At 39.0% G+C, this 25557-nt stretch overlaps 1 protein-coding gene across 5 annotated transcripts in view; it reads left to right on the top strand.

Annotated features, from left to right (window-relative positions):
* Window positions 1–20982, top strand: part of arap2 (ArfGAP with RhoGAP domain, ankyrin repeat and PH domain 2) — a 120912-nt gene extending 99930 nt beyond the window's left edge. Inside the window, exons 24-34 of one of the 5 annotated variants that reach the window (XM_083937151.1) lie at window positions 3645–3722; window positions 4103–4180; window positions 7274–7348; window positions 8267–8384; window positions 10810–10938; window positions 11952–12085; window positions 12969–13051; window positions 15324–15359; window positions 16150–16213; window positions 18603–18728; window positions 19346–20982. In XM_083937151.1, the coding sequence (XP_083793277.1) occupies window positions 3645–3722; window positions 4103–4180; window positions 7274–7348; window positions 8267–8384; window positions 10810–10938; window positions 11952–12085; window positions 12969–13051; window positions 15324–15359; window positions 16150–16213; window positions 18603–18728; window positions 19346–19702 (1278 nt within the window). In that variant the 3' untranslated portion in view covers window positions 19703–20982. Of the gene's footprint in view, window positions 1–3644; window positions 3723–4102; window positions 4181–7273; window positions 7349–8266; window positions 8385–10809; window positions 10939–11948; window positions 12086–12968; window positions 13052–15323; window positions 15360–16149; window positions 16214–18602; window positions 18729–19345 lie in introns of all 5 variants that reach the window. The other 4 variants (XM_083937150.1, XM_083937154.1, XM_083937153.1 and 1 more) reach the window with 4 other exon arrangements.
* Window positions 20983–25557: the final 4575 nt, after the last annotated feature.

Here is a 25557-nt window from a genome sequence, read left to right as displayed (position 1 = left end):
TTTTTGGCTTGAGGCAAAATAAGGCCATGCTTATGACTCTCAGTTTGTTCTATATGTGAGGGGCCATTTTGATGGCAGAAAAATATAACCTTATGAAAGAAAAAAAGAAAATGTGTCCCCATATCGCTGTCTTTTTTTAACAAAAATATATAGATTAGCAGCTCTAAAGTCCATTTAAAAACATGCAGACTGTCCCTGAAATGTTCGGAGACATTCCCTCCAAAGGGTCATGTGTGAATTCGAGCAGGGATCAATATTCAAGGAAAAATGTACAGATTTCTCACCTCAAGACCTGGTAACACTCCAGGTATAATGCTGGCGGCTGTTGTGAATGCAAGCAGGAACATTACAGGGATAAGCCGTTGGACTGTCCTTCGCCCATCTGTTTTGGCATTGCCGTGGCAAAAGTGTGAAAAGGCACGAGGCACAAGGTAGCTGTGTGTGCAAACTGTAGAAATCGCTAGTGGTGCTTGTCCCAGTAATTTACCAGGAACTGTGTGAGAGTTTTAATGTCAGTTGTGTAAGACCAAAAGCTCTGTTAAAGGAGCCCTGCTTAAATTTTAGAATTGCAGTTTTAAAAATGCTGAATGAAAAAAAAGAAGAAGCTAAGATTCGACGGACTGGGTCAAGCTCCAAAATTTCCCATAATGCAACTCAGTAGCATCTTTCCCTGGACCCTCCCTGCCTGGGAAATGCCCACTTCTTTACCCGATGACCTCATAAGGACTCAGACTTTAGAAAGTTTCCACAGAAGACTTCATACAAATGTTTTCACAGGCTGAATTCTCCAACTCTATGGAGTTGTCGTTCTATGTACTAATACTCCAGTCTCTACTCTGGAACTCTGCAGCTCCTCCAGGGTTACCTTAGGTCTCTGTGCTGCCTCTCAGATTAATGCCCTCCTTGAGATTTGGTGGGCGGCCGTCTCTTGGCAGGTTTGCTGTTGTGCCATGTTCTTTCCATTTGGTTATGACAGATTTGATGGTGCTCCTGGGGATCTGGATATTTTCTTATAACCTAACCCCGACTTGTACTTCTCAACAACATTGTCCCTTACTTGTTTGGAGAGTTCCTTGGTCTTCATGGCAGTGTTTGGTTAGTGGTGCCTCTTGCTTAGGTGTTGCAGCCTCTGGGGCCTTTCAAAAAAGGTGTGTATATGCACAGACAGATCACATGACACTTAGATTGCACACAGGTGGACATCATTTCACTAAATATGTACCGTATTTTTCGGATTATAAGTCGCAGTTTTTTTCATAGTTTGGCCTGGGGTGCGACTTATACTCTGGAGCGACTTATGTGTGAAATTATTAACACATTACCGTAAAATATCAAATAATAGCCCGGGCTATTATTTATGTCAGTCACGTAAGAGACTAGGCGTATATCAGCAATCGTCACACACACACGTCAACAAATCAAAATTCGGCGGGGGCGGGTCATGGCAGAAGAGCATTGTGAAAAAAAAGATGCTACCTGCTACTTGGAGTTGGCGGAGTTGTTCAGAAGTGACACAGAGGAAGAAGAGTTCAGTGGATTTAGTGATTAGGAGTGACAGAGTGTTTGGTAAACGTAGAGCATGTTCTATATGTTATAGTTATTTGAATGACTCTTACCGTAATATGTTACGTTAACATACCAGGCACGTTCTCAGTTCGTTGTTTATGCGTCATATAACGTACACTTATTCAGCCGGTTGTTTTCTATTCTATTTTTATTTTAAATTGCCTTTCAAGATGAAATGTCGTGGTGTTGGATTTAACCAAATAAATTTCCCAAAAAAATGCGACTTATACTCTAGTGCGACTTATTTTAAGTTTTAATTTCCTTCTTTATTATGCATTTTCGGCTGGTGAGACTTATACTCCGGAGCGACTTTTAATCCGAAAAATACGGTAACTTCTGAAGGTAATTGGTTGCACCAGAGCTTTTTATGGGCTTCATAACAAAGGGGGTGAATACATTTGCACATGCCAATTTTCAGTTTTTTATTTCTAATAAATAGTTTTATGTATCTTTGTTTCTCCTTTCACTTCACCAACTTAGACTAATGTGTTCTGATCCATCACATAAAATTAAGATTTAAAAAAACATCAAACTAAAGGCTGTAATGTAACAAATTAGGTAAAAATCCAAGGGGGGTGAATACTTTTGCAAGGCACTGTATTTGCATGTTTGCCATTATTCTTTTTAACGTGCAGTAACAACCCCTCTCACTCAATTTTACTCATATGCCCTCTCAAACACGCTTCCAATCTCTCCCCCTTCTGTGCACGCTCAACTTTGCCCTTACACTCGCTCAACTTGGCACAGTGTTACAAATCGCTAGTAGAAGTATTTACAGCGTACATCCCAGCAGCATTAAGGAAAATCAACAGACCAGAGTGGAGTTGTTTGACTAAAGCTAAAAGCACGTTAAAATGAATAATGGCAAAGATGCTAATACATTTTATTGAGCACATTATATATTTTTGTTTGCTCAAATGAAATTATGTTTTGCTTGCGTATAATTTCTCCTCAAAATATAATTTATGCTCTCGCAAAATCTATTGTTCTCTTCTGCAAAATCTCACATTGCTCCTTCTTTGCATCCTGTGTAAACTGATCATTATATGTAAAATTGGTTGAGTGAAGTGGTTATTTCTATGTAAAAGCATATTGATATGCCGATCAAAACAGGGTTGTAAACATGATATGCAAAAATCATATTGTTCAATAATATAGAAGATTAACTGAGATGTTTTTACTAATTCTTATTCTGCTAGATTTATGATGACAAGTGAAAAAAAAATCTAACATTTAAATCATTCACATGTTACCATGTTGCATATCTAAACTTAGCTGCATGCAGGCCGTATTTATTGGCTTACTTCAACCATCTGCAGAACTTTTTTCGCCAAGTCTCCACACTTGGCTTGACTTTGTGGATGGGCGCGGGGGGGATCAATGTTACCCTTGGAGAGCTGCCTGGCTTATGGGATACGCAGCACAGAGCGTCTGCTAATTCCCAACAGAACGCCTGGATCCCTCTTGTCCCGACGTTAAAGGAGGAGCATTCACTCCAAATCAGTTTGGGATGCCATCATTCGCATGACAAATAGCCATTAAGCTCAACCAATCATGAGCCCAATAGCAGTGAATACAGACGCCGCGACATAAAAGAGCGAGACATCTCGCTAATTAAAGCGTCAGTTATGTGCTGGATGTCGTCGACGGTGCCCATTATCAGGCCCAAACACACACTCGATGAGTTTGTGAGTTTTTTGGTTTTTTTTCACTCCCCCCAATCTTCTCTGCCATTTGTAGAATTTAACAAGGCAAATTGTTCTGTAAAAATGATAATGGTGTTAAAAAAAAAGAGAAAAATATATAATTTCCTACACAGAGCTTTGTGAAAGAAAAGAGTATTCACTTGGTGCTGTTTCAAACACTGGCAGACTTCCCTCTTCAAAGTTAGTTTCAGAAGTGTTAGCTGAAGGACCCAATTCTACAGTTTGTGTATGATTACTGGTTTAATCTAGTCTTGCATGTATACTGTTTAAGGGCTTGAAAAAGTCCTACCTTCCGGAAGGTTTTCCAAGCAATTTAATGTTTCTCTCCATTGCCTGAGTCCAAACTGGTGTGTCTTTGTGTGTGTCCAACAGGTCAATGAAGACCGGGTGCAACAGATGGAAAGAGAGAATAGTTTCATCACACGCTGGAATGAAAAGAAGGACACCACAGTAAGTCGACTCGCAGAACACAAATGGAAATCACCACTGGGTGCTCTGTTTGTGTGTGTATGTATTGATTTGCCTGCGTATGTCGCGGTCTCCCAAACCAGGGATTCTTTTGAACAAGACTCATGTTTTTCTGGCAAAAATGAAGGGGATTGGGGGCGAGGGGCAGGAGCAGGCGAGTGAGTGGAAAAAAAAGGCTTTGTTCCTGTTAACCTTTCCAGTAGGTACTTTATGCCTGGATGCCTCAGTCTAGAAAAAAAAAATTTGGTTTAGATAACTGGGGAAAAAATTAAATCACATGCCGCTGCCGTTGAAATCTGAAATAAGCTGTTTACACCTGCTCCAACAACCCCCCAACCCCGCATTCTCCACCTTGTCCGCAGGCTTTCAGAACATGTCTGCTGCTGTGGGTCAGGAGGTGTACTCAGTGGAAAGCCAGTGCTATAATAAAGCTGTCAGAGGTGAAAATTGGGACAACATTTTGGTTATGGACACAAATTTCAGGGTTTCCGGGGTTTAATCTAAGAAAAGTTACTTTTTTTTTTTTTTAAATCTAGAATAATCATTTAATGTAATTACAGTCTGCATGGTGAACATTTCTCTGTTGAGATAACAAGTCATTTAAATGTTACATTAATCATCTCCTTTTACTCTACTATACTCATAGTTTGGACTATCATTTATATCAGTTATTTTAACATTTCATTCACTGGCTTCACGGAGAGGCCACTGGCTTTACAATGATGTCTGCAGGGTTGTGAAACACAAGCTCCAGAGCCAATCGATCATCAATTAGCAAGATAAAGTGAAGTGAAAGTTGTAACTTGAAATGTCCATTATATTCATCCAGCTACTACAGAGCTGTGTTCTTGTGCTCTCATCCTGAAAAAAAAAGTAAGTCAAAATATAATGTCCAACACATTGCAAATGATGCATGTATGCCGCACTTATGCTAGTTGTGCATGCCGTTTATTTACACTCTTATGTGGCTCAGGTTTATGTAATGGATCATGTTAAAAAAAATATAGTTATAAGATGTGGCACTTGAATACCAAACGGTTTTGATACTTGCAGGAAGCTTGTCTCAGAGGGCTTGGGCCCTGCAGGTGAATGTTCTGACCTCCTCAGTTCCCTTTAAAGGCAGAGAATGACAAGGAGGCCTGCACTCTGTAAGTGGAAAGTATGGCTAGACTAAGGGAGTAAGTAAATCAGTGATATAATGAGGTGCAAGGCAATGCCATGCCTTGTAAGTTAGAAGTGGGACTTTAAAATCAATACTTGCATTTACAGCCAGGGCGAGGGCAGCAAGACTATGACTTTGTTAAAGATTAGGAATATCTTCATTCCGAATAGAGCAATACAGTTTTTCTCGCACATTGCTGAGAAAAAATCTTCCCATCAGCTTGAAATCCATTAAACATTTCATTTTGTTGCACTTTGCTTAATTCTCCAGCAAGTCATCAACATCTTTATTTCCTGTGTTTCCTTCTGTGCCTGTTTTTCTCCCATTGCATCACAGTAAAGGAGAAAGAGGAAAATTGTACTTAGCAAAACCAAAATGGCTAAGTATCTGTATGTGACATTTTCATCATGGCAGCTTTCACGTCATTGGTTTGAATGACTGTAATTTCTTTGTCATTTCAGGGCCTCAGAAGCTTTCACCGTCTAATCAAACAATAGTTCTCAAGCCAATAATGGATCTAAGTTCACCTGCACATAAAAATAACAAAGAAAAAGTAATTTCCACATAGCCAAGGGAAAAGAAACCTTTTCGTCCCCACTTACTTTATTTTCTTGATATAAATTCCACTCCCCTGAAAGTCTCTTTTTTAAAGCTAGATTTTTACACTCTTAACTTTTCAGTTTTTTTATACCAAACAAGCAGAGTTTTTGTTGGATACAGAGATGTGATTTGTACTGATGAGCATTACTAATCGGAGTTTGACCTTGTGAATGTTAGGCAAAAAGGCCACCATCACACGAAAATGTTTCCATTTATTAGGTTCCATTAGGTTCCCCGCGACCCGACCCCAGATAAGCGGATGAAGATGAGACGAAGTTCCATTTATTTAACAAAATGTATTTTATCTTTCATCTTCTACTGATCTGTGAGTGAAACATTCAAACAGCACCATAGGATGCTTCTTTTTCAACGCCACTATCAACCACAGTTCTCAAATTCAGTATATTCTCAGAATACATAACACTTTACCTATTTACTATAGCTAGTTTATTCGCTTTATGGCAAAGAGTTGAAAAAGAGAATCAATACAACTCTCATATATGGAGCTGCAGCAGGGATGTGATAAGCTTACGTTTAGCTCAATTTAGCTTAGCATAACATAAAGACTGGAAGCAGGGGAAACAGCTAGCCAGGCTCTGTTAAAAGTTAATAAGAGCAACTTTGCTAAAGTTTAGGTTAGCTTAAAACCTCTAAAGCTGAACGATAGTTTTTAACATTATTTAAGACATCTACAAGCAGAAATTCTGCTGTTAGAGTGGTTAAAGAGTAAGCATGTAACTCCCAAAAACCACAACTTGTCTTTTTAATATTTCTGTTTATGTAAGGTTTTAAAAAAAAACAACAAGACAGCCTATTGGTAATTATGAGCTTTAGAGGTGCTGGAAGCCACATTTTTGGGGTCATCTCTATTATTCTCTGGTCGCATAAGCCTCTGTCTCAAACTGATTTAATTTAGCATTTTGTTAGGGTTAGGGGTTACAGTTAGGGTCAGGGTTATGGTCAGCGTTAGGGGGTAGTGTTAGGGTCTACATAGGCCTATTTGCCGGGGAATTTGGCACTGATTGTGGAAAAAATAACAGACCGGGGAACACGCTCCCCTTTTTTGTTTGTTTGCTGAGAGCCAAGCTAGCTGTTTCCAGATGTTTACAGTTTTTATGCTAGGCTAAGCTAATTGGCTCTATCTTCATACTTAACGGACAGACATGAGAGCGGTATAGACTTTCTCATCTAATTCTTGGTGTTTTAACTGTTGCTTATGTAGCTTTCAGAAATGAATGTACAAACAGTAGATTACTTAATTCAAAGTCCTTGAGATTTGATTTGCACAAAAGCAACAATGATAAAGTTATTATATTATTGGATAAAAAAAATTTCTTTTCTGCAATGTGGCATACTATATTGAGAAAAAGAGTGTTACAGTGAACCCATAGCTCCCTACAACTTTATTGCATCGCCATTGTTTTTAAACTGACAGCAGTCTTAAAGTTAACACCTGGCAAAGCATATATCAGTTTTAGTGTAGGTGAAACATGCACCCTGCACTTCCACCTTTACAAGTTTGCTTCACACATGTTATCTTTATTTAGCCAGGTTTTGCATCGCATTAACGCTACTGGGATGTAGTTCGCCTCCGGCTCAGAAAACGACCTTTGGTTTCTGCAAATCCTCCAAACGTTTCTCTTACTTTTCTCCATTTAGATTCATGCCACAACGGAGTACGAATTTAGAAGAAAAGCCAATTAATCTGGCTGCATTGTTTTTGTAATTCAACTCATCTCTCCGTCTCACTATTGTTTCTCTCCCTCCCCAGTTCACTCCAGCTGGGGACTTGATCTTCGAGGTGTACCTGGAAAAGAGAGCACCAGAGAACTGTTGTTTAATCAAGGTGTGTGTGTGTGTGTGTGTGTGTGTGTGTGTGTGTGTGTGTGTGTGTGTGTGTGTGTGTGTGTGTGTGTGTGTGTGTGTGTGTGTGTGTGTGTGTGTGTGTGTGTGTGTGTGTGTGTGTGTGTGTGTGTGTGTGTGTGTGTGTGTGTGCGTGCGTGTGCGTGTGAGCGTGCGTGCGTGCGTAAGTTGAACGAGGGATGAGGGTGGGTAGCATGAGAAGTGGTATTTATTTTTATTATTGTTTTTTTTTTAATTTCATTTTTGAAAGCATGCAGACCGCCGTAGGTTACGGACTTCTTTCACAGGTTGGCAGCTGCGGCAGAATAGGGATTGGGTTCAGCGCTCAGCATAACGGTGTGACTTTAATTCTCTGCTTTCTCTCTGTGGTGTTAAGTAGTACATTTGCTTTATTTGGTCCTGTTCAGGTACACCACTGATGAAGTGGGGGTACGGCTACGTAGATGAGTATGTAACTATCAAAGGAGTGGGTAAACCTAGATATTTTTATTTTTGTGTCATGCAAAGACAATAAGTCCAGCACAACTATTGAAAATTATTTTGAAAAAAAAGATACTAAACTCCTATATATTACAATGTCTTTTTGAGCTGACATGGGTATACTGTAAACTGCCAGAACAAGAGGTAGGTATACTTTGTATACCTGCGTATACCCTCCACTAAACCACTGGGTACACCTGATGACTTTACAAAGAAGCAAGTATTTAGTGTTAGTGTACATGTTAAATATTGAATTGCTCTTCATAGGGAGAGATTGTTGAAGGCAGCGAAAATCGATCCAGAGAACTTATGACCTGTGCTTTTACATGCAGGATGTGCCAACTTTGCTCAGTTGTTTCTCTTTTTTATTTGTTTTGATTTTTTCCCCTCTGTATCTTTTTATCTGTTGTGTTTGCCGTAGGTCTCTCCCAGCATGAAGTCCCCAGAGCTTGCTGAAACCGCACTGAGCATGAGGAACGTCACCTTTAGTGCTGATGATGTCTGGACCACCTTCGAAGTCATTGAGAACGGAGAGTTAGGTACGCAGGATTTTTAACTTAAAGATTCCATCACACTGAAAACTCTGCATTACAGAAAGCAATGTGTTATCATCTCAAACAATCCGACTCCAAACCGTAAACTACTTCATTTTAAAGGGTCGAAAGCCAGAAAAGTTTTGAAACACTACTACTGTATTGACGTATGTATTTCCTACTTACTTCCATAGCTGATGCCAACCTTTTGTTTGTTTGGCATCTTGCCTTTATTTGATAGTGGTAGTGGAGATGCAGACAGGAAATGTGGGAGAAGAGAGGGGTATGGTATTGCAACAACAGGTCCTCTAGTTGGGAAGTGAACCATGGATGTTGCAGTATTGTCAACTATTTCCTTGTTGACATTCTATATCAACATATCACACAAGTGTGCTTGCCTCCACATCTCTCTCCTCTTATTTCCTATCAACGCTCCAGTATCACTGTCCAATAAAAGCATAAAATGCAACGACAGTCTTGCTTTAATGGAGTAGTAGTCTTGCTCGACCTTGCATCAGTGCCCCCCAAGGGACCTCCCATGCACTATGATGCAGTTTAATAAAATCAAAATTAAAATTTGTTATTAAAGGTAAGATGTGTTTCTTTACACTACACAAAACCACTAATTACCACTTAGAATCAATTTGAAGAAATGAAACACGCTTTTTATTTTAATCAACCAAAAGAGCAGTTACAAATACTACACTCTTAGACGGAAAGGTCAGTCATTTGTTTTTTTCAAGTGCTAAGCTAACGGAAACTGGACAAATGTGATCATGTTTCTGTAAACTGACCTCTCTGAAAATGATTGCCCCTGCCGTTGTAGTCTATAGTTTGTGACTTTGTTTACACACAATCTATTAATTCATATTTTCATACAAATTATGCTATGTAATTGCAGTTCTGAAAGACACCTGTCAATTTTACACTTAATATATATATATATATATATATATATATATATATATATATATATATATATATATATATACACATACATACATACATGAATGAAGCCGTTTTCTTTTGGTCATTTTAATGCACTTTTAAGTCAAATCTGATCTTTACATCACAAGTTAAATCAAAAGTTACCATGCTGTCAAATCCCACGTCTCCATAGGAGTAAAAGCCTTTTACTCCAAACTTTCTACCGTCATCTATAGAATTTCCAATTGGTGATTGATGTGTAAGATCATCATTTAAATTATTATTAAATATTCAAATCCAGGCCATATACAAAGATCACACTAACTCTTAACCGAGGACCTCATGATTAGAGGATCATGTTAACTCTCTAATGAACCAGTGTCTGCGAACATGGAAGCACATAGAGAAATTAGCCAAGCATCGGCCGTTTGATGAGATGCACATTAATTAATCATCTCAACCATCATATGTCATAAATTACCTTCATCTTCCTTGAAAGATCGACCCAGGGAGCTGACCCACCTCTTCTTGCATTAATATGCACTGATGGCACCCCGCGCCTCGCACACCCACATTTGATCATAGCACGGGTAGCGGCGAGCAAGGGGAAGTCAAAGTTGAGCTTTGTCACGAAGTTACTTAGCTGGTGGTCCCTGTGCACTTTTCATCAGTTCACTAAGAGTTTAGACCACGCTCTTATTTTGTTTTTCTCCTCACATAGTTACAGAGGACATGCCGTCCTCTCCTAAAAAATAAAGGTGTGTTGAATACTGAATATATTTGCTGACTGTTATTTTATTTTCCATGCCAAGACAATTTGTGTGTGGAAGAGTAAACAGTCAAGCTATTTTGAAGGCTGTAGCGTGACAGGTTTTGCTCATAATACCATAAAGAAGGGAGGGAAAGTGCGTTAATTAGCCATTTTGGAGGATAGCTACAGATAAACACTGTTATCGAGGACAATAGGCAGTAAGGGGGAGCTAATATTTGTTGGGAAATGAGGAACTAATTCCATGGCCTGGGTCTGCAGAGATTCCAGAGAGATGATAAGCGCACTGTTATGAATAAGTTATGCCATTGTGGCTCTTTTTACCTCCTTTGGTTATGAAAAACAGGGAAGTGTGGAGATGGAGGCATCAGAGCAAGAGTGGTGGTACACAAATTATCCACTTTTTCTTTGGCTTATAGCATGTACCCTGTTCACCAATTAGGAAGAGATAATAGGTCTATTTTGCACATGAGTGTGTTTTTATAATCAGGCCCTGATATGCTGGAGATAAATTAAACTGCTCTGTGATGAAAATGGGGAGAACAACAACATAATTTTGTTATTTAGTTAACTTAAATTTTTCACAGTTTTTATGATATGAGATTTTGTTTTAATGCATTTATAATTCTAAAAGAAGATAGAATAGCTCAGTGTTTGGTGGTTGACTTTTTTGACAATTGCAATTTCCCAGCAGTTTTACCTGCGTTCAGACCTCTGTTCTTTTATTTTCAACAGAGCGGCCGTTGCACCACAGTGAGAAGATCCTTGAACAGGTGCTGGAGTGGAGTACTCTGGACTGCCCTAGTACTGCTTTTCTTGTTATAAAGAAATTTGCAGGGGCCAAAAGAGTGGCTGATGGGAAAGGTACAATATACGATCAATGGGACAAAAACATTAACAATGTTGCTCAGTGATTCTACAGTATGCCTGCCTGTATGTCTGCAAATAGATTTTGTCACCATGATAGCATCCCAACCATGCAAGATACAATCTCAAAACTTAACAGGTGTGTGGTTGAGGGTCAAAATAAAGGCTGACTCAAGGAATGTCTGTGATCCCAGCAAGGGGGCCGGAAGTGAAGAACTACAGTATGTAGCGAGAGAGCAAAGTAAAATTGTTGTAAGTAATGGACAAACCCTTAAAATAGCTAAAAGCAATGGATAAACCATTGAAAGAGTTATCTTAAAGTAATGGATAAACCATTGAAATAGTTAGCTTAAAGTAATGGATAAACCATTGAAATAGTTAGCTTAAAGTAATGGATAAACCATTGAAATAGTTAGCTAAAAGGAATGGATAAACCATTGAAATAGTTATCTTAAAGTCATGGATAAAACATTTAAATCGTTATCTTAAAGTCATAGATAAACCATTGAAATTGTTTTTTTAAAGTACTGGATAAACCATTGAAATAACTACCTAACAGTATTGGATAAACCATTGAAATAGTTAGTTAAAAGAAATGGATAAACCATTTAAATAGTTATTAATAATAATAGTAATGCATCCTGCACCTATACTATGTAGCACTGTAGTTTCTTATTGAAAGCACTTACTCGATTCTTGCTGTTCTGAGTTTGTTTCATGGTTGAATGCACTTATTGGAAGTCGCCTTGGATAAAAGCCTCAGCTAAATTAAATGTAATGGATAAACCACTGAAACAGTTGCCGTTGGTCCAAAACCCAAAGACTTTCAAACATGCAATGATAAGCTGGGAAATAAGAACAGAAAAAACATTGCTAATTGTTGGTATATTTATTTCAGATATGATTAATGCATTAGAACAATTTAAGTTTATCAAAGCACTGAACATTGATGGACTTTGGGCTGGCAGAAGATATTCCTCTTTAATCGCTTCGAATATGTTTTACAGTAGACCAAAGGCAGGTTATTAAAGGAGACTATCTAAAGTTCAGTGATGGATCCTCCAAATTGCTGTCGGGCCACAAATTCCAGGACAAATATGTTGTACTCGATGCAGAGAAGCTGCTGCTCTACAGAGACATCAAAGTAAGTACACTTTTATTTGTGGGTTGATCTACTGACCAATCTATTGTAATCACTTGGGGGTTTTGCAAACACAAAGTAGCGAGCAGAGATTGCTTTGTATCAGGGAATTGAAATTGCTTTAGAAAATGGGAATGTGTTAGAATGTCGCCTAACTAACTGCAAACAAATAGAACGGACTCCACCCAAACTCTCTGCTTCATCTCCCTGGCATGCTCATCGTACCTTTTGAAATCTTCCAATTAAGTAGGAAAATAACACATACTGATGGCAGCGGACTTCCCACTCTCTTTTGAAAATAGGAGAACACAGTGTGGGCTTCAGAGAGGACCAGCAGGCCTGAGTTCTCTTGAGGACTTTTCCTCTCAGCACATTTCTGCAGTTGAAACATGGGATTCGTAAAGGAGTGTGAACAAGTGTTAATAATTAATGTAGGTGCAGTAATTCTGGCAGTAGGGGGGAGGAAAATGGTGAGGGAAGGGTGGCATTGTGGATGCTTCTCTAAAGCTTCTCTAAATATCAAGTCGCACAGTAATGTGTCTAATTACTGTGTAAATGCTAAGGAATTAGAAGTGTTTCTGGAATATAATTGATATCCTTTGGCCTCTACAATTATTGCCAGGTTTGTATTTAGCGCAAATGATATTGAGTGAAAAAGAGAATGGGTGGTAGGTTGTGATGTGTAGGTGTCAGAGAGGAAAGCTATAACTTTGATTTTGTGTGCTTTGTTCTTCTTTGAAGAAGAAGTTTTCTCATAATGATTGTCATGTACTGCACCGATGGCGTTTTATTTTATTTTGGTTTATTTAGTAGCGTTGGGTTTAATGTGTTTATTTTTTTCTCCTCATTAACTTATTTATCCAAATGTTTTTGTTTATTTTTGCAGGGCACTAAAGCAGAGAAAGTGATCCAACTCAACTGTGTGAAATGTTATCTGGGCCTCAAGAGAAAGCTCAAACCTCCAACCAGGTAAACTGCGCTCTATTTTTACTGTTATTGCGTAGCAAAAGCAAGTGTAACTCTAGTTCAGATTAGGTGTTTTTGTGTCATGTTACTCCAATCGCTGAGGAAGACCATGATATGTGGCTGAAAGCTTTAGAAAAACCTTGTCAGTGGACAAACCTTTGACTGCTGTTTCCAAGGTCAGCATTGAGCTTTCATATTCAAATGTATTACACTCGTATTATGCGGAGAAATCTTCGAAGTATAATATGTTTGTGCTTTAAAAAAGATTACTGCGGTAAATGGATAAAAACAATATGAAATGTAATAAGTATATGATTGGCTGCTTCAAACAAAACAGGATTACCATCTTGCATTACACCTGCAAAATATAAATTCAGTCTTCTAGCTTATATTTTGAGCTCTTGTAAAACACAATTTATGAGCGTTTTATTCATTTTCTGCAATATTCTTTCTTTCCATCAGTGGAATTGTTTTCATTGTCATATAGATATTACTGAAATATAGATGATGGCTAGCCTCTCTCCCTCTGTGAGCAGCAAATAAAACAACAGTGGCACAATTTTTACACTTGCTTCTCCCAGACGCACACAACACTCCACAGTGATCAATTGACAATTATGAGACAGTTTTAACTGACATTTGTATACATTTATATTCCCTCCTTGCATATCTTTTTGGAGCAGTAAATATTGCATTCAAGTATTTTTCTAGTGCAAAAACGTGGTGCGGGTACATAATGAATATGCTCAAATGAGACTCATTAGAGCCAAAACAACTGCTGTGCATTCTTAGCAAATCCATCCCTCTGTGTTATTAAGATGAGCAAGCGATTATTTAGCATTGCTACTGCCTTTGTTTTGGTGTAAAGTATTTATCCCTGAAGATGTATTGCCCTCTCTTTTCCCCTCAAAAGTTAAGCATCACCAGGAGTTACCCAAGCCACTCTTGACCCAATTTTCTCTTCCACTGTAAGGAAATTGATTAAATGTAATTGCATTTTAACAAATACAAATTATTCCGCACTGAGAAAACATTGCCACCACTATTTTTACTTTAATGATCTTCTATTATTACAATTTATGACACATGCCAAAGCCTCAGCAGTTGTTGTTGGTCAAACAAAGAGGAACATTCTTTTTTGGGGGGAGGCCAAACCCCATATTTCACATTACCCAATTCTAATTCCTCATAATTTTCACCCATGTCGGAATTTGGGAGTCTGGGGAAGCGTGAAAAATGAGTCCGGCAAGCGATTGTCTGCATTTCGCCACCCTTCAGGGGAGAGAAAGTGGATAAGAGAGCAGGAGTGGGAGATGAAGAGAGAGGGGGGGGGGGGGGCTGATGCTGCGTGGTATCATAGATATAATGTTGAGTGGGCTGTGGGAGAAGTGATACGGTGAATAAAGAAATATAGACAGAGTGCTGAGGAGAACGAAGAGAGTCATAGTGAGAGGGTTAGGAGAGGCAGCGCTCCAGTACCTCATTAGGCAGAGGTCTATCTGTGAACGGCCTACTGCGGGGTTGGATCGGCTGCCTTAACTCACAGGAGTGGTGCTCCAGGCTGTGGGCTCTCTACCTCTTCCAATCCCCCCATCCTCTTTCGCTTTGTTCTTCCCCTCACTTCTTTGCTCCTGTTCAGCCACAGCTGTGAAAGGTTTCAGGGAAGGTGTATTCTCCAGGAAGGTGGTCTTTTCACCTTATACTGCCTCTGTGCAGGTTCGTTTACTCCGAAACGCACAAACATGTATGTATACACCTTTAAGCGTACAAAATTCTGCAGAGTGTGGGAAGGATTTCTCTTCATTTCGCTTGCAGCATCACACAATTGAGTCATATGTGATCATTTAGCGTGCACACACACTTTAGAGATTCATCATCTCTTCCATCTCTCTCAACAAATTGTTGTTTAAGCCTTACAGTGAGCAGCAGCAGCCGGTGTATTGTACACTTTGGCCCAGGGAATATTGAGGTCTGGCCTCGCATAAACATGAGGGCTGGAACTGATTGGTTTAATTAATTCCACTGTTTACCGCCTAGCATTTGCAGTGAACTCTTTGCATTATGATGAAAAAGGTTTTGACCTGCTGATATCTTTACAGCTTTTTATTTTTCTGTAATTGAATATTTTAAAAAATTCCACTTTGCTTTCATAAAAAAAAAAAAAAAACACGTTTCTAAACCTCTGTCTGCAAATGAAGTCAGTTCACCAGGACCAGAGTTCCAGTTTGCAGACGCAAAATCTCAGAATCTGACCCGTCTCCTTCTCGTTTAACAGCTGGGGCTTCACAGTCTACACTGATAAACAACAATGGTGAGTGCCCTGCAGAAGTTCTCCTATTCAATAATTGATGAGTTTGGACTTTTACCCTTTCCACTTAAAATATCTCTTAAAAGAAAGAACCAAGTTGCAGTGAGTTAAAAAGTTGCATTTAAAGCACTTTGTAATGAAGTGCATTAGCAGTGGGACAGCTTTTGTCCTTTCTGCGATCTTTATTTGGAGCTTCCTTAATGTAAACCATTATCTGCTGCCTTCCAAATTGACAATTGCAATTCAAAGGCAACTCTCGCAACTTTTCTAATGTCAGTATAAACATATTCTAATATAATTTTAGAATAGTTTAATTACCTTTGTGAATAGGATGGAGATAATTATGATATAATTCTGGCTAGAACAACCGCAGACTTTTAAGGTACAAGAGGATGCTGGGATGCTGTTTTTAGCCATTCTAGCAACAAGTTTCTGGGGATGCGCTAGTTGGTCGGTCCGCTTTGGTCCAAACCAAAAAAGCTGATTTATTTGAGGGATTGCATTGTTTTTAGTAGTAATGTGCAAATGTTAACATGCTGTACCCCTGGACAAGGGGTGTGTGCAGAAGCACTGCTACTAACAACACTAATCACAAAATCTCTGTTCATGTAATCATAAGTAGGGTCCAGCCCTCCCAAGTATCGTCCAGTCTATTTAAAGTCTGTGAACCGTCCTTTCAGAAGAAACTGTGTCTAGTGCTGTGACATACCATATCCAGTCACCTGGTTAGAATTTGTGTGAAAGTAACGATGTGGAAATCGGTGACTCATGCGACTGGGCTTCCTCTCCTCAGGCATTTCTGCTGCGAGACGAAGGAGACACAGGTCAGCTGGGTGACAGACATCATCAGGATGAAGGTAAGATGACATGCGGCACAGTTGTTAGAACAAGACTGATGGATGCACTCATGCGAAAGCGCAATGAAGCAATTTAATTAGCAGCGCATGCAGCGACTTTTGGAAACGCAGGAGAACTGTGTGTTTCTGTCTTTTCTCTAACCCTCTTACTGTTCCTGCAATCTAAAAATACCAGTGACACACACATTGCGGACACATCCTTCTTTTTCCCCCTTACACATTTGGATGAAAAATACACTGGATTAAGGCCCGAATAAATCATCTCTTGCAATCAATATCTCAGAACACGGAGATATGATAAATCATATTTTCCACAATCATCCGTTTCCATTGTGCTGTTAGGCAGATGAAATACATAAACAGGGAAAGAAGTGTAAAGTTTTCGAGGTCACTCAGCAATAACATAAATCATTTTATGTGGAAAAGCTGTGAGAATAAGGTCAAGACGACTGTAGCAATCGCATTGTGGTACTTAGCCCCCAGATACAGCTAAGTGTTGTCGCTGTCACTTGCTGACACTGCAACAATAAATAATGCAAGGCAAAGCAAACATGGAGAAACGCTATGGATGTGTCATATTTTTGCATTATGTTTCTCTCTCATATTCGTCCCTAACTACTCAGTGAAACAACCATCTTGTTTCCTCATTAGATTAAATACCTGTGTCTATTCTGCTCATTTCCAACTAAATGACTATTTCTTGAACATCACACTCAGAGATTTAACTCAGAGATCCAACCGTATCTTGAGATTTCACCGCTCTGTATTGTATGCTCAGCACATTTAATCGGTATTAGCCGTCTGCTTGGGCTCCTTTATGGGAACCTGTCTGCAGCACAGTGTTGTTTATCACAGGTGCTTACTGTAAAAGCCTTTTAGTGCCTTAGTTTGAGTTAGCAAGTAAAAAAGGGCACCACTGTCAGGGAGAGATTGATATAAGGGGGGGGGGGGGTTTGTTCTTTTGTTTCTAAGTGTTTTAAAGTGTTTATTTCAGTGGGCTCAGTGACTTTCCTCTGCTCTTTGCAGAAGCTCTTAGCTCTGCAACAACTCAATCTATAGCAGACCAAAGCCGGCTAAAAATATTAGGATTTTCCTCCCAAATCCGCTAAATATCAGGATTGTCAGCTTTTAACACGGGGGCTTGTGGGAAGGACATAGGACTTGCAGGAAAGGGCAAAGAGAAAGTGTAGATGAGAAAGTAGACAGAGAGCACTTCAGTGTTCTTGATTTTCCTTTCTCTTACCTGTTAGCGAAAGCATTGTGCTCTGACAGTTTCCATAGCAACTGGCAATGGAGAACCTAATTTTGAAGCAAGGTGGAATGGCTGATGGTGTCAGTATTGGTGGTGACTGTCAGAAGGTTGGGAGAGGGTGTTAAGGTCCAAGGACAGGTCCCGGCAGTGATGAAATACAGATTTGTTAAAGAGACATGGTTCTATAGGTCTTGGGGGTCGCAGTTATATAAAAAGGAGAAGTTGTTAAAGAGAAAGTTTAGCCAGAGATCACAACACAGTTGGACTGCTGCAATGGCACAAAGGATCGTCACCCTCTGACTTTCCCTCACTTTTAAAGATGCTTGTGTAAGTCCTGCAAAAAACAGCAATTTATACCTGTACATCCTTCACCCTGATACCAACTCTACCATTTACTTTCTTTATAGAAGTCATTTTTCGGATTTGTGTTTGTGTATTACAATTTCCCCCTGGGATTATGAAAATATTAAAGTATTTCTGTTTCTGATTATACTTGAATTTATCCATCAAAGCCATCTATAAACACCTTTCCAAGCCATACATAACTTAAAATTGTCTATTTAGATACTATCCATCAAAGAGTGAGTTAAAACAATGGTGATTGATCATATGAGCCACTAATGAAAGCATTTGTTGCCCCTTTGCCAAGTATTCCAATATGAGTGTCTGTCCCTCCCTAAATGCACATACGCCGCCATGTTATTGACGCTGCTGACATTGATTGGTCTGCCGATGGAGCTCATCACTGCCTGTTTGCTGCGTTCACTTGTAACTGGAAATTGGGTACTTCCAACTTCTGAGTCAGGCTTGTGGTAAGGGCCGAAGTGTAATAGGAACTTGTGTGTGTATGGATTTAATAGGGTCACATATAAAGGACTGACAGAAAGTAGCGAGGTGAATGTGTGTCAATAAAGTTTACAAAAGAGCAAAATAAGTCAACACATATAGCGACCACAAACATGACAAGATGGAGGTCTCTGAAAGAACAGACTCGCCTGCAGTTACAGCTTACCGTCAAAGGAGGTCGCTAGAAACAAGGTATCTCCAATCTCACGGATTATAACATGAACTATCACCCAACATGGAATCACCTTCATACCGCACTAGTTCATTTCTGCTGTTTCTGTGTGTTTTCAGTATGGTTCTGACCTCTGTTCAAAGACCGATATCTCAAAAGAAGCTGCATCTCACAAATCCTCCAGAGGGCGAACTGTAACTGAAAACCGACAGATTCAAACACACAAACATGACACGGGCAAACAGGTGAGAAATCAACCGCAAAATGACTTTATATATATATATATATATATATATATATATATGAATTATACATACAAACTCATTTTACCCCCAAGTTCCGTTCTCAATATGTAACACTTTGAAGTTTAAGATTCTTTTAATATGTATCAGTTACTTTTGTTAATCACATGAACCACCTTCACATCCACCCATCTCACCTACTTAAAAGGACAATTTTTCTTCTTCCAAAGCAACGGTGGAGAACACGCTGGGAGTTAAGTTTCCATTAAAACTAAATGATGACTTGTGTGTTAACTGCATGCCAAATTAATCTGAGAGCCAAATTGCCTCCTAAGGTACAATACGACCACTTACTGACAAACAATGTAGCATTTAAAAGACGCAACCAGTGCCTACATTACATCACTTACATCCCTTTGGGCAAAACAGCATCACCGACCCATTTGACTGAATATTCTCTGTTTTAACTCTGAAAAACCAAAAACACACACATAATCTAGCAGCATGGGAGAATGTTGTTCTCTACGAGTCTGTTTGTAACCAGTAGGCTACCGACAATGTTATCTTCTATTCACCTGTTGAGTTTGTAATTCATCTTTATTTGCCATATTTGCCCACAGCTGACAGACAGGAGGATTTCTCTTGTTGATGGCAACCCGGGGCCTGCAAAGGGCGCCACTCTTCACCACAAGACATACGCCGCGGCCAACTGCTCGAAGCCCGACAACACACTTAAAGCCCCAGAAGACCCGCACAGAAGAACCTCTGTGGATGTTTGCCAGTCTCGACGCCTCCCTTCCCCGTCCCCATCCAGACTCTCCCAGCCTATGGGTCTGCCCGTTCCTCCTCGGGGTGGCTGTAAGACCCTTGGCAGGAGACCTGTTCTGGGTGGGGAAGGTGCGATGCCGCCGAGTTTGCTGAATGAACTCAACTTGGTGCTGAGCAAGACAAGCCGCCGTGCCAAGAGCAATGACTGACAGGAAGTCAGGAGAAAGAGGGGTACTTAGAACGGTCAGCTTGAACGTTAAGACAAACATTAAAGGGCTGAGTCTGGAAATAAAGATGTGGAGACTGACAGAGAAAGTTCACATGATGCAGATGCAGGCAAAGTAAGTTGCATACACGAGGAGGGGGATCATAGCCTAAGGACTGCTTTTGAACTTGGATATATAAAGGGATGCCGATGCACAAGGGGAGGTGGGAAACAGGTGCAGAAGACACTGAAGGTCACGCAGACCTCAGCTGGACATGGAGCTGACCCAAGCACTACAAAGCGTGATTTATATGCTGCTCTTCTAAACCCAGAGAATGTTACAAAAATACTTTTGGCTGTCAAAGAAAAACTCTGAAGTGCTAACTTCATGCTTTTGCATTTACAGTCTCAAAAAAGTTTTGACTACATCTGTAAAGTGTTATGATTATTGTAATCCCTAAAACAGTGACGTTTATCTGAAGGTAAACATTAAAACAATTTTGACAAGCACTTTTGCCACAAAAGCTATGTAATAGGGTTGCACATTTTTAATAGCATCCTCTATATTTTTTGGCGAGGTCCACCACAACTCAGAATGGTGTGTGTATATTTTTATATACACACACCATCGTATAAAGAGTATTGAGAATTCTATGTATAGAAAACTCGGGAATGCAAAGGAAATAATTCACAAATTCAAAAGATAAAAGCGATCTCAAGTAATTATTTATTTATAATTATTGGAAGAGCTTGAGTAATTGATGATTTGCAGAAGTCTCATGTTGGGTTGTGAATGAAAATTTGTGAATACTATTAAAACTAAGTAAATACTATTAAAATGGACTTTGAGTCACCACATGTGTTATCAGACCCACAGAAATAGATGATATTCACAGGAAATAAAATGATTATCAGACATATTTTTGCCTCCTTGTACACAGTTTGTAGTTCAGCACATTCAGAGTTTAACTAGAAACGTTAGACTTGTCTGGAGACATCGCTCCACAGAAACACCAACAAATATCCACAAATAATAGCACCATTAAATTCAGCAATGTCATGCTCAATCAGACACAGGCCTTGTGAGATAAATTTACTTGAACAGAAACATGATTATAGCTTTTCTGTTGAAGTTTAGGTGTAAAATGAACAGTCCGATCAAACGGGTTTGAATTTCCCATTTGATAATGTTAATACTTAATGGGCCAACTGTTTTTATATACATTATTTATTATTGTCGTTCACTGTAGAAAACTGATAAATTGAGGATAAATACTGTGCTCAGGTCTCTCACTGGAACATTTCTAATAAAACATTTCTATCTTTGCCAAAAAGCTCTGTCCTACTGTGTTTCCACAGAAAAGCACTTAATGGAGATGTTGTGAGCAATGGAGATGGTAGAGAGGATAGTGTGAGTGTGTAACAGAGGAAAACTGTTTTGTTTTTTTTGTTGAGAAATTGCCAATTTGATACTTTTAAAGTAATGAAACTACAAATACAGCCAGATCCATCAGATAATTAAAGGTAGTTAAAAATAAAATACAGCATGAAGTAAAGCCATTAAAATAATATGAGGATGAAAGCATCTGTGTTAAATGATAATTACCTTCATTGCTTTCAGGTTTATTATGCATCATGATTGAAATTTTTTTTCTTGTTCAGTTGCAAAGAGCTCTTTATCTGTTTTATTTCTTTTTTAATATTGCATCTGTCCTCTGCAGGTTTACAGTATATAATACTGTAATTATCTTCTCAGTGTATGTATACGGATTTTACATTCCGTTGAAAAGATTTCCTTCTTTGCACTCAGATGGAGTACCAGAAGCACATCGAGCGACTTAAGCCCTGTTGTTGATTTCAACTGGAAAAAGGCCACCTTTATTTATTTATACATAATAAAGAGATTTAATCTAATTCTTCATTTGCTAGAGTGAAATGTAAGAATAAACTCCCCCTTTCATGTCACACGTGGTCGTTGAATAATGTATAGCTGTCGGAAAATGCCCACGTAGGCAATTGTCACACAGGTTCCTCCATGAAAAATTCATATTAACATTTTATTTTCATTATGCCAGCTGCTTGTCCTTTGTTTCACGTCCTTATATTCTAATCCGAGAGCTGCCACAGTTGTGCAATCATGGACTGAGCCTTTCTTATTAGAGCTTTGTTTGCATTGTGCAAATATATGTATTCTCTGCTCGCTCATGTTAGTTATAGCACTATTTCCATTGCTCTAGTTGAAATTAATATGTTTCTACTTAATTGGCCTGTTGAGAATCATTTTCATTCCATGCAGCCTTGCTTCCACTAGCAGCAGACACACTGTACAGCACTGGTTCTTAACCTTTTTCATGTCGAGGACCTTAAATTGATACACATTAGGTCACAGACCCCATTTGATAAGATTTTGTTCAGGGACCAGACCTCCATCTGATTATATTTTTGGCTGTTAGATATGATTAAAACCAGAATTATATAGTTGTCGAACGCCTTTTAGGAGATAACTGTGGAAGCTTATGATGAGAATAGTCACTATTATGACACTTACCCACATTGGGCTCCCTTCTTAAATAGTGATTGTATTTTCCATTTTTCTGGGGGACCCCTGGAGCTCCTTCAAGGACCTCTTGGGGTCCCCAGATTTGAGACCACTGCTGTACAATATTACCTCTTGGTTCTGATGTGCGATAATATACCATATGCGGCTTAGACTCATTTGTTCAACACTAAATGCCTATTTCCTTCAAAATCACATTTCAATCAGGAGAGACAAGTGAATGGATGAAAATATGTATTATTTAATGCAGATGGTATGAGACAGTTAGTAGCAACAAAGGTCTTTGGCACTTGGACTCTTCAGGGAGATTAGTAATCAAGGGGAGACTGCCATTCACAGAATCCAGCGACTGGTGCTGGTGGTGGCTGATGAGCCTGAAGAAATGATGAAGCTGGTGATGACTCAGTGAGGACTGGCAGCGATGGGGAGGTGGAGGGCGCGTGTAGTGGCAGCATGGACATACGAGAGGCAGGGAGAGAATCATATTTAAATAGAGGGCATCCACATGATAGGCTAACCGTGTACACTGGAAATCAGTGAACAAGTTAATTCTTTGTTCATTCTGAAATACTATTATTCTGTATTGTTCAGAATTTGATAGAAAATCAACTGTGGCTATACAACTGCTGTACTAGCATGTTTTTAAATAACCAAGGCACTTCAACAAAAACCTTTGTTTTGTGACAAAAACAATGAGCAAAATTAAAGAGCACTTTCAAATACCTCCCAGTTATTGCTGTTAATCTGGCACCTGGTGGCAATTGACTTGTTGGAAACAGCTCTCCTGGTTACTTTTGCAAGATGGCAAGCCGCTCTCAGGTGACTGAAAACCTGAGACAGCAGGTTGTCCAGATGAAGGCCAGAGGGATGACCCTCTCAGCCATCAGAGAGAGGTTGGCCGTTCCAAGTCGGTGATTTCAAGAATACTGATACTTTACAGGGACACAGATTCATTTAAGTATCTCAAACAGGCCAGTCGTCCACGTAAAACAAGTGCATTAGTGGACAGGATTATGTGAAGACTCTCAGTATGGAATCGGTTAAAGACTGCAGCTGGAGTTTCTCGCCATTTCAATGCTGAACAGGGCAAGGATCCGTCTCGACACAGTGTCTCGTTGTTTAAGACAGAGGGCACTTCAGGGAAGAGAGTAAGTTCAGTTAATTTGGGTCTGATGGGAAACAAGGCAAATTTGGAGGAGGAAGTGTCATCGTTTAGGGGGTGTTTTCTGCAGCAGGAGTTGGGCCTCTTGTACAGCTACGTTTATGTGAACCTCCTTCAGCAACATGCAATACCTCAACTGCAATTGTCTCCAAATCAGCTGCAATTTTCATGCAAGACAATGCTCCCTGTCACTCTGCAAAACAGGTTAAGCAGTTCCTTGAAGCTAAGAATATTGAAACAATAGAATGGCCAGCCCAGAGTCCAGATCTAAACCCCATAGAGAATCTCTGGAAAATCCTTGGCAACAAAGTAATGTCTAAGAAACCCACTACAGTTACGGAACTATGGAAGAGACTGCAAGAAGAACGGACCAAGATCAAACCAGAGCAGTGTGAGAAACTAGTGATGTCCTGTGGGTGCAGATGTGCTGAAGTCATTCAAAGCTGTGGCCTCTACACTTCCTGTTCATTTTAAATCATTGAGCCCTAAGAAGACATTGTTTAAATCTTTTCTTATGACACAATAGTTACTGTTCTCTAATTTTGCTCAATGTTTTTTCACAGAATGAAGGTTTTTGTTGAAGTGACTTGCGGATATTCTATAAAATTCTGAACAATATAAAATAACATTATTTCAGAATAAATCAAGTATTAATACTTGGTTCTCTAATTTTGATCTTCAGTGTAGGTGTATCACTGTCCTTTTGGATAGATGAGATCAGCTGATGAGAACAGTTGTTGACATGATTGACAGCCCAAACCTTTGACAACGAGGAAACCGAGAGAGGTGAGAAAGGAATAATAGTATAAGAAATGGATATACAGTCCTTGGCTGGTATTTGGTATACTTAATATCTGAAATAGATGTACAGCTTAAGCATACAAAAGAACTACTGCTACAACTTTATGAGACATTTCAGAGTTGTGAAGATAAAAACCCCTTTAAAATTCTGCACCAAATTATCATTTCAGGTCTCCTGTATTTACTCGCAATGACACCGTACCATCTCTCGTTCCTCTGCATCGTCATCTGCATGTTTATTTATTGGTGTTCTTCTCTGTGTCTGTATAAACCAGCATTTTTGCCATCCCTCTGAGGCCTATAGTGTACGAAGGTCACCATATGGTGTAAGAGAGGTCAATGAAAAGCTCTGCAAAGTCATTATATGCGACGACATTGGACATATCACCCTGCGGAGGTAACAGCTTGCCAGGCTGCAGTGCCGGAAAATATTACATATTTAATAATCATAAGTACATAGGCAAACAACATATAGAAGTGCAATTATGAGGTATTTGTACTTTCCTTCATTTTATGCTTCCATTCTTCTATTCCTCCACTGCCTTCATTTGACAGGTAGAGTTACTTTTTTTGATTAACATTGTATTTTAAAAAATCTATACGTAATAAGCTTGAAATACATAATATATTGTTGCCAAAAAATTAATGAATGAATAAAATCAGTCACATGGGTTTTCCTGATACTTTTACTTTTAGTATTTGAAGCACATTTTACTTGTAATGGAATATTCTACATAGTGCCAGTTCAACTAACTAAAGGATCTGAGTATATTTCCACTGAAGTCATTGGCCACTTCATTAGGTACACTTGCACCAATCCCAATACAACAGCTCTGCAGTACTGTACATTTTTAACTCGCATGAAGCTTATGAATAATATATGTTTTGGTAGAGCTTGGAATGAAATACATTTTACAGGTGTACCTACTTACTGTAATGTGACCACTAAGGTTATGATCACCATATAAAACACAGTGTATTATTAAATATTTAACTAACCAATAGTATACAAAGTGACAGCTTCAATATTAAAATGCTGCTAACATGTGAAAGCCTCCATATTGGTAATAATCCGAAGTTTTATACTTGCAATAATACCGTGACATTGTTTCCAACCATTTACTACAAATCTCATATACTTTACATCACAATTAACACATTTTACAAACCATGCTATTGTGTTTTTGGAAATATCAAGTCTTTTTCATACTACCCAAGCTTCAATAAAATCCAAAGCAGTGGACATTAAGCACTTGCATTCATTTTTGTCAAAAGCTACATTATAATTATGAGGTTAGGGAATTTCCTGCAAACTTTTCAAATCAATCTGCATTTAAAA

The sequence above is a fragment of the Echiichthys vipera genome (genome assembly GCF_963691815.1).
Source record: "Echiichthys vipera genome assembly, chromosome: 22".
Classification (NCBI taxonomy): Eukaryota; Metazoa; Chordata; class Actinopteri; order Perciformes; family Trachinidae; genus Echiichthys; species Echiichthys vipera.
This window is presented reverse-complemented; position numbering and strand designations above follow the sequence as displayed.